Source organism: Meriones unguiculatus, chromosome 3 (assembly GCF_030254825.1).
Source record: "Meriones unguiculatus strain TT.TT164.6M chromosome 3, Bangor_MerUng_6.1, whole genome shotgun sequence".
NCBI classification, from domain to species: domain Eukaryota; kingdom Metazoa; phylum Chordata; class Mammalia; order Rodentia; family Muridae; genus Meriones; species Meriones unguiculatus.
Window position 1 is genome coordinate 58,898,784 of NC_083351.1, and position 9,157 is coordinate 58,907,940.

Sequence of the window (9,157 nt, forward strand, 5' to 3'; positions counted from 1 at the left end):
ATTTGGCCCATGGTGTTATCACAGCAAACTGCACTGCATTCTTGTCACTCCCTCTTACATGATGTCCCCGAGCCTTGGATGCAGCAGTTGAGTTGTGGTGTGTTAAGTAGGGCTGAGCGCCCCATGGTGAGTTGTTCTCTGCATTTTGACTAGTGACTTTCTGTAATAGTCACCTGCTGCCAAAAATGTTTAGAGACACCAATCTAGAGATATGAAAGAACAAAGTGAGCTGTCACAGGTGACACCAGGAAATGTTGGGACTAAGCACTGAGGATTCCTATAAACTAAGTGAGGATAACTCAGAAGAAATGGAGTGAAAAGAATAAGAAAATAATTATTGCTGTCTCCATATTAGAGGGAATGCATGCACCAGGAAAATCTCAGAAACCTAAGACACAATTTCTACCATAAGATAATAAGGACCCAAAAAGGCTGTGGTCTTTTACCAGTGAAAAACTGAGAATGTGGCTCAAAGATTTCAGAGAAAAGAAGAGAATGGGACTAGGGGAATGACTCAGTCGGGAAAATACTTATTGTGCAAGCTTGAGAACCCAAATCTGACTCCCAGAATCTGTGTGAAAAGCTGGGCGTGGTGGCTTGCACTTGTAACCCAGGGCTGGGGAGGTGGAGGTAGGAGAATCCTCAGGGGTCACGGGCCAGCCAGTCCAGCTTAATCGAAGAAACCCAGGGCAATAAAAATCGCTCTATCGAGGGAGGTGGATAGCACTGCTGTCACCCGTGATCACCCCCTGCCCTCCACATGCTCCCATGTACTTGCACACACACAAGTGTGCATGCACATACACACACACATGTACACATATATGCACATGCATGAGAAAACAAAAATGGGTGCCATGGGGATAGAGCAAGTTCAGTTCAAAAATTGAAAAACACCTTAAAATTTTACCAATAAAACAAAATTCATCTCTGTGCTGGTTTAGCACCATTTTCCAAGACAAAACAGATTCTGATTCTGAACAAGTATGAGGCAATGAAAAGTTTATTATAACAGCAACAAGCAAATTAGCTTGGTGGGGCAGAAGCAGTAAAGGCTGGATGTACGGGGCATCAGGGTAGATTTGCAGCAGCCAGATCATTTCTCAAGGACAGACCTGTCTGTTCACCAAACAGACAGGTTAAAAGGTTGACAGAGAGCTCCTAGAGCCACACCCAAACACACCAGTCATTGTGTCCTCACCTACTGGAATGCTAATTTGTGTTCATCCTGGATTACTTGATTTACAAGATTTGCTTTTCCTTCAAGGGCATGTAGGGAACAATTTGAGGCCACTCGTGAAAATGTACAAACTGACATGTACTGAGAACTGTACAGCCATCTATCTTTGTCTCAAGATTACCTCATGCAAAGAAATGAACTTTCTAATAAAACATACACAATGACCATAAAAAAGATGAGTATCGGTGTGTAGGTGCTGTAGTTGACGACAATTCCTGAGAATCCAGACAAGGATGCCTGGGTACATCTTAAACTCTTTTATTTATTTATTTATTTATTTATTTATTTATTTATTTATTTATTTTGTGTGTGTGTGTGTGTGTGTGTGGCCTCCTGGGTAGCTTCCGCTGAGGAAGAACACAAGGTAGCAAGCCATAATCCATTCTGCTTTGGAGTTTCACAAACTGAGGATTAGTCAGTTTCTTGTTGAGTCAATTGAAAATTTAACAACTGCTACTGGCAGCATTTACTTCATTCCTTAGTCCTGGAAGACAGACACTGGAACATTTTGATGTTCAGCAGAGCTCTGTAGGGCACGGTTATCAGGGGGCAATGCAGAAGATATAGCTAAGGTCTAGTCTTACAGACTAGATCTAGTCTTGCATAAACTGGCTGAAGATAAAGGAAGCAATCTTCCATGCTACTATAATTAATTCAAGTATCATATTTCCGTTCTCAACTTCCCTCCTAGCATTTTCTTGTCGCTCTGTAAAGACAGCCTCTGTTCTGGTGAATTCCCTCTCCATACGTGCCTTTCTCCTTTCCCTCTCCAATTGATCTTCCAGGTCTCTAATCTCTTCTTCATACTCCCTTCTTATCCGTGTGAGCTCTCTCTCCAGCTCCTTTCTGTACTGTTCTTGCATTTCCAGGGTCTGTTTCTGAATCACATCCTCAGCAGTTTCATACATCTTGTTGGTAAAGCATCTTCCACCATTTTCCCTCACCATGCTCTGGACCAAGTTCAACAGTTCTGTCCTCTGGCCTTCCTGTTCAGCCCCTGAGGCTTTGTTGTTGAACAAACAGTATCGATTCTCAAACTCACGGATCAGCTCTTGAATGGTTCTGGGAGCCGTGTTTAAGTACTCATGGATATCAGTGCCTTCCAAGTCATCCTTCCTGGTGAGCAGGAGAATCATGAATCTTCTAGCCTTCTTTCCAAACATGCTCAGAATCTTCTGTGTGGCCTTATGTTCTTCCACAGTGTAACGCCCCAATGGGACCACCAGGAGCAGAGCATGAGGCCCTGGGGAGGTCAGGGCAACACAGCGAGTGATCTCCTTTCTTGTGGCAGCCTCTGGTACCTCAGTGTCAAAAACACCAGGTGTATCCACAACAACAAGCTCATTCCCTTCCCAGGTGCTCACCTTTTTCTCACACACCTTGGTTATGGATTTTGCACAAATGCCAGAAGAAAACACTTTCTTTCCAAGAATGCTGTTTCCGGTTGCACTCTTTCCTGCCCCAGTTTTTCCCAGTAAGACAATTCTGAGTTGGGGATTTCCTTCATCTTGTTTCCCAAGATCTAGAACATCAAGGAAACAGAACCAAGTGTGAGATTCAGCCCCCAAGAGAGAAGTCTGTACTGTCTCACTTGTGAGACCCACTCTCTGGCTGTGTGACAGCTTTCTCCTTGCTGTCATCTCTGCCCTCTCAGGGTCTGTAACAACCTCTGGGTCTAAATGGCCAACTGAATGGTCTAAATGAAGGACTTGACAATTGGTACCTTCTGTGATCTCCTTTCTTTACATCCTTTTTTAAATATTCTTTTGAGATCCTCATTCCGACCTTTTGTGGTTTCCAAGCACTCAGAGGAGAAACATAAGTTTTAGAAGCCACTTATGATAGCTACCTCACTAACAGAATCTAGAGTGGAACATAAAGTGTGAGGTTGGGCGCATCTGCAGGGACAGATGTATTTTCTTTTGATTTATATTTAAAAATGGTAGATATAGGTGTGTGTGTGTGTGTGTGTGTGTGTGTGTGTGTGTGTGTGTGTTTGTGTATGTGTGTGTGTGTGGTATTTTCTTCTTTCACCTTTCAGGCAAGTGGTGAGGTATACAAGTATTAATATAGTCTCCCATGTTGGGGAGCCAGAATTCCAGGATGAAAGAAATATATGACTGAGGACAGACAGTCGGAGATAGTCTAAGAAAGGATGTGGGGCAGTTCACATCAGCATTTACTTGGCTGCATAGTGGAGTAACCCATCTGAAAGATTTGTTGGCATTGCTCTTGGTCAAGGTACCAATGGTAGTTCCTATCCCATAATTAGCCAGTGCTGCTACTGTAAGACCTGGGGTCTCACAGCTCAGGAGTTCAAGATCGCGCCCTTTCCAGAAACTCCCCCAGACCAAGACTCGTTGCAAAAGCAAGAGGTTTATTAACCATTGCACAATGGGGTCACCCCTGCTGGTCAGCAAAGAGTGGCACCCAGAGACAAAGGCCTTTAGGTTTTTAAAAGAAAAATTGTGGGGGATTTGAAGTTGCAGTCTTGGCAATTTAGGATTGGATGAGGAAGCTATAAAGTAAGATAATTGGTTAGTCTTAGGTGCTCAAGCTTGGCCAGTCTTGCCAAGTGTGGATGCAGCTGCATTTGAAGGTGGGGGTGGTTAGCTCATCCTTGAAGATTAGGGGCTACAGACTTTTGGCTGGAGGTCAAAAGCTACTCAGAAGAAGTCTAGGTTCATTGCTAAGAAATGCTATCTCAAAGACAAGGGTCTGGTCCTTCTTTTGCTGAGTGAAGGTCATTGCTTGCTTGCCTTTTTTTATATCTGTCCTCACAGATAGGTTCACATTCCTTCACTCTCTGGAAAGGTACTAAGAGGCTTTAGCTTAACCTGGACCTAAAACTCAAAACTATAGGCTTTAGAAGACATATAGGTTACAAAGTTAGCCTAACCCTTTCAGTACCAAGTGATGATGACCCATGTCTAGGCTACAATACACACCTAACCTTCCCCATCCCTGAATGCCTGCCTCTTTGGGATGTCGAGTTGTAGCTCTCCCCGTAAAGTGTTGCCAGTAGGTCTGCTTCTGACATGCTTTGGAGGACAAGCAAACAAAATTTCCAAGAGCCCTTAAGCACTGTGGCCTCCCTGTGCCTTGGGCTTCTCTACAGCTGCCATGTAAAGGTACCTGGACTATCTTACTTGATAGTAAGAGCCAGGTACGATCCCCACCATCCCGGACACCCTAGACTACCTGACTACACCAGAGCTCCTTAAAACACAGATTGTGACTTCATGTGGGGCCACAAAACTGAAAATAGGGAGGAAGAGAAACAGTAAAAGATTAACAACAGTAAAAGATTCTAAGTGCCCAATGACTACAAATGATTTCAAAATCGAAGCTGTAATGAATCCGTAATATCTCTGATAGTACTTGCCTGTTTTATGATAAAATGGCAACCTTGTCACTGACCAACAATATGAACACTTCATTTTGCTCATACCATTCAGTATGAGCAAATAATAAACAGTACCTGAAATCTCTTGACTTGGATTTGAGACTATTGCCACTTTGTATTGTGTACTTAGTGAGTGGCATTCTTACAACTGATTATTATGAATTTAAAATAGCTATCAACCCTAAAAAATGTTTGAAATGCTCTGTCCTGTGAGGTCAAATATTTAATCAAGACTTACTTATGCAAAACTAAACAAAACCTGAGCACATCTATCTCACTAGTATGCAAACATGTTTTTTTAAGTTGAAGAAAGACAATACGATTATTAACTTCAACTTTCTTGTTTACTTTTCTTGTCCATGGCATATGCATCTTCAGTGTCGTTGAAGACAAGCTGTTAAACACAACTTGTATGAAGTTATAGTGTACGGTGAACTGCTTGAAAGAGGCACTCACAATGTTTAACATCTCCATTGCTCATATAACTATGTTTTGTGGTGAAAACATTTAAATCTACTTTTATTTTTATTTTTTTTTAATATTAGTTACAGTTTGTTAACTTTGTATCCCTGCTGTATCCCACTCCCTCTTTCCCTCCCAATCTCACCCTCCCACCCTCATCTCCTCCCTGCCCCTTTCCAAGTCCACTGATAAGGGAGAACCTCCTCCCCTTACATCTGATACTGGTTTCTCAAGTGTCTTCAGGACTGGCTGCAAAGTCTTCCTCTGTGGCCTAGCAAGGCTGCTCCTCCCTGGGGGGCAGGGTGTCAAAGAGCCTGCCATTGAGTTCAAGTGAGAAACAGTCCTTGTTCCCCTTATTAGGGTACCCACTTGGATACCGAGCTTCCAAGGGCTATATCTGAGCAGGGGCTCTAGGTTGCATCCATAGATGGTCCTTGTTTGGAGAAATTGTCTCATAAAAGACCCCTGTGCCCAGATATATTTGGTCTTTGTGGAACTCCTGTCTTCTTCAGGTCGTTAAAATCTACTTTATAATCAACTATAAAATATAGTATTAAGTATATTCACTCTGTTATGCAACAGGTCTTAAGAATGTACTAAAAAAAAAGAATGTACTCATCCAATATAACTGAAACTCCTCATAATAATCTTTAAGAAATCTTAAATTTTATATATATATATATATATATATATATACATATGCATACATACATATAAAAAATTCAGTTCAAATGTCATATGTTTGACTTGTGATCTCTGTTGTGTATCTATGTATCTAGGGTCACATAAAAATTCCTTGAGGACAAGGCAGCAAACATTTAAGAAACAGTGATGTGCCCACATCTGTGAGTCTGTCAAGACTGACAGGAAAACCCTAGCCTAAAACACGTGCAGGGGTGACACATCTGTGAGCCTATGGGGATGCTGACAGGTACATGAGAGAGTGCACAACTTTAACAAATGTGCTTTAGACTCAAGAAATGCCTGACTGACCCAGAGAATCTGGAGCACAGATATGGTAATATTTTAAACTACTATGCTGTAAGGTAGTTTAATAAACCAGCAAAATCTCAGCTGACATAGTGAACATGGTGGTTGAGGACTGGGGTGTTCACTGGCACATTGATTCATTTGGGACCAATTACCCCCACATTGCTCTCTACCTATTCTCCTTTAGGACAGAACAGAGATATGACCAGAGAGGCCACAATCAAACGTCCCATAGGCAGCCTTTCTGCTGTCTCCATTGTAGAAAAGAGGAAGTAAGAAGCTGTGCTGAAGGCAGTTGTGGTGGTTCATACCTATCACCCACAGTGGACAGACAGGAGCAGGATGGCTGCCACAGTTTCCAAGCTGGCCTGAGCCTCAGTGTGAAAACCTGTGTCAAGACAAACCATAGAGGGAAAAGAAAGAAAGGATGAGAAGAGAGGGCTATGCCAACTAAGGTCTGGAACAGTGGGAGGACATTTGGTTTCTCCTGCTCAGCCTGATGGACATACCCCAAGAGAACATAAAGTCAAGAAATTTGGGAGAGCAGACACATGAAATGAGGACAGCATAATGGTTTTCTCCTGCCCAAGTGGGGACTAATGGTTATCACAGGAGGGACTGAAGCCCTCCCTGCCTGCTTTCCCACTTCTGCAGTTTGGCTCTTCTCTGACACTGACCCCAGCTCCTCTCACCATGGCTGGTTCTCGACTGTCCCAGGATGGACTCCACACCATGGTACTGGGCTGCCATTGTAGCTTGACTCCCTGAAGATAAAGAAACAACCAATGCAAGTTATGAAAAACAGTGGCCCCTACCTCCTATAGCCAACACTAAACTTTCTCCCATGAACTCAGTATTTTGATTTCTCCTGCCTTGTCCCTAAAAACTCATCACAAATTCTTTTGTTGTTGTTGTTGTTTCAGGCTGTAATTTTTCTTGCACAGATTTAATTTCTTCCAGCACTTCCTTGTACTCTTCCTGGTCCTCTCCTTCTCTTGGGCTAGTGAGTGACTACTGCAGTCTCTTTTTCACGATATTCCTTCAGTATTCTCAACTTCTGGCTCAGCCCTCCACTGTGGCTTTCATGGGCATCTCTAACAAAGGCTGACCAGGATAGAACCCTTGACTTCTGCTTCCCCCAGGCATGAGTCCTGTCTTAGTGAACAGCGTCACCATACAGCTAGTCTCTCTTGCCAGGCTGTGAGCTCTAGTACAGCCTTGGTTTCCTGCTTTGCATCAGCCCATCACCAAATGACTGTTTTCTGAAATCTCATTTACGTTTTTCTTTCTCCCTTCATGCTTATCAGATCCAAATGTATATGTTGTCAGTGCAGCGGGCTGGTGCTCAGTCATCCCTCCCCCACTTCCTTTTCCTCCAGATCTCACTTTAAAAATGGAATTTCATTGTTCTTTCCTTGCTTGAATTCCCTAGTGGCTTTGGATTATTTTAGGAAGATAGTGTGAACTATTGGAACTAATGGCCCACAACTCCCTGCATGTTCGTCTCTCTCTAAAGGCATGGACCTTCCCTGTGTGTTCCCAAGATCCTAGAAGCACTTAGACCTTTTCAGAACTTCCCCTTCCTGAAGGCACTGCTCCAGCTGACTGCCCAGCTGGTTCTTCCCAGCCTCTGCTTCCCAAAAGGCCCTCTCTAATGCCTCTCTCCTGCAGCATTGTCAACTGAAGACTCAGGCTCTCAAGTTCACTTGTGCTTGCTATAGCTTCACAGCAGCATTTCTTTATCAAGGACATGGTTGTAAGGTGAAATTGTACTCTAACATTTAATTGTCTCCTCTTAGACTATATGGCAGGAGACTCTCCAGGGATAAGCACAGCCCTGGGCAAAGGTGGGCCTCAATTTATTTCTTAAACAAGCAAATGGATTTTCTTGGGTCTTTACCTCTCTCTGCTTGTTAATGACCCGAGCACATAGTCATCCCTTCCTTGTCAATCAAGACACAGGCATGCAGAAACATCAGCTCATTCCTAATGTTTCCTGTAACTAACTCCCATTAACATGTTTTCAAATGCTGGAGCCATTATGATCAGGACAGCCTGGAATGCTCTCCTTTGAAATGTCATAGACTGTACAACCAGGACCTGCGTTTCTATAGGTACTGATTTCATTGACTAAGAAGTCCCCCCTCTGCCTATGACCAAACATCCAATATTGGCTCCACAACTGTAGTCACAGTGACTGTAACCTCCTTACTTAGACTCACCTGGAGCGAGGTCAATGCTTCTATGAACACCGAAAAAAATAGTTCCCAAGAAGCAAGTCCCCTAGGAAGCAGCTTAAAGGAAAAAATAACTGCTGATCTTGACTTGTATGCCAGCTTGGTGGAGGACACATGGCAAGCTGAGCCTGTTTAGGGATCCCCCATCCCTACCTTCTCCCTGCCTGCCCTCTCTAAGCCAATCTATTCATTCTCCTCCTCGAAGAGTCAAGTTAAAATTTTTTGACCAGTGACAGAAAACTTTCTCTGTAGAGAAAGTACAGTGAACCCTAAAGCACATATGAATTTGTGGGGCTTGCTCAACCTTCAACACAGATTACAGGCTACCGTCAGCAGACAGGAAACAGAAAACATCATGTATAATTTCTAAGAGCAGGTCTGCCGGGAGGTTTGCTACACACAGCCAGCAGACAGGCACCCTTCTCACCAATTTCAACACCCCCAAACTCCACCCTCGTTTTTTTTACCTGAAAAATCTGGGTCCTGTGGCCTTCTCTGATTTTGCAACAATGCTAAAACCAGAAAAGAGAGCAGAGTGGCAGAGAGGAAGCCAGGGGGAGGAACTGTGGAAACAGGAGTGTGTGAGAGACCCACCCACCTTCTAGCTAGCTGCTCTGCAGAACTTCCTGCCGTCCTCTTGCTCTGCGCCATCTAATGGGGTACCCATAGGCTGCTGTAGCTACTGAGCACTTGGAATGTGATAAATCAAATGCATAAATAGAGCTTTCATGATAGCCACTTTTCTCACTGTCAGGGCTTTGTCCACTACAATATGCTCCATCTAGTAACTAATGGGTAGTCTGCCCTTGTTTGGCAGAGCAT

At 43.5% G+C, this 9,157-nt stretch overlaps 1 protein-coding gene across 4 annotated transcripts; it reads right to left on the reverse strand.

The window, feature by feature from the left end:
• Positions 1-987: 987 nt before the first annotated feature.
• Positions 988-8,896, reverse strand: LOC110564431 (GTPase IMAP family member 4-like). 4 transcript variants are annotated; one of them, XM_060380040.1, is made up of 3 exons: positions 8,803-8,896; positions 6,791-6,862; positions 988-2,762 (listed from the first exon to the last, which is right to left on the reverse strand). In XM_060380040.1, exons 2-3 carry the CDS (start codon positions 6,846-6,848, stop codon positions 1,834-1,836), a joined length of 987 nt encoding a protein of 328 aa, XP_060236023.1. In that variant the 5' UTR covers positions 6,849-6,862; positions 8,803-8,896; the 3' UTR covers positions 988-1,833. The 4 variants fall into 4 exon arrangements, with proteins under 4 accessions (XP_060236023.1, XP_060236021.1, XP_060236024.1 ...); XM_060380038.1 differs by having other exon boundaries at positions 6,776-6,862; XM_060380041.1 differs by lacking the exon at positions 8,803-8,896 and adding an exon at positions 8,321-8,371.
• Between the last annotated feature and the right edge of the window lie 261 nt (positions 8,897-9,157).

Excerpts from the sequence above, each read along its gene's own strand:
- LOC110564431 (XM_060380038.1), bottom strand. The coding sequence starts at position 6,848 with ATGGCAGCCCAGTACCATGGTGTGGAGTCCATCCTGGGACAGTCGAGA. Across the intron at positions 2,763-6,775 it reads CCATGGTGAGAGGAGCTGGG|ATCTTGGGAAACAAGATGAA; the intron begins GTCAGTGTCAGA and ends TTGATGTTCTAG.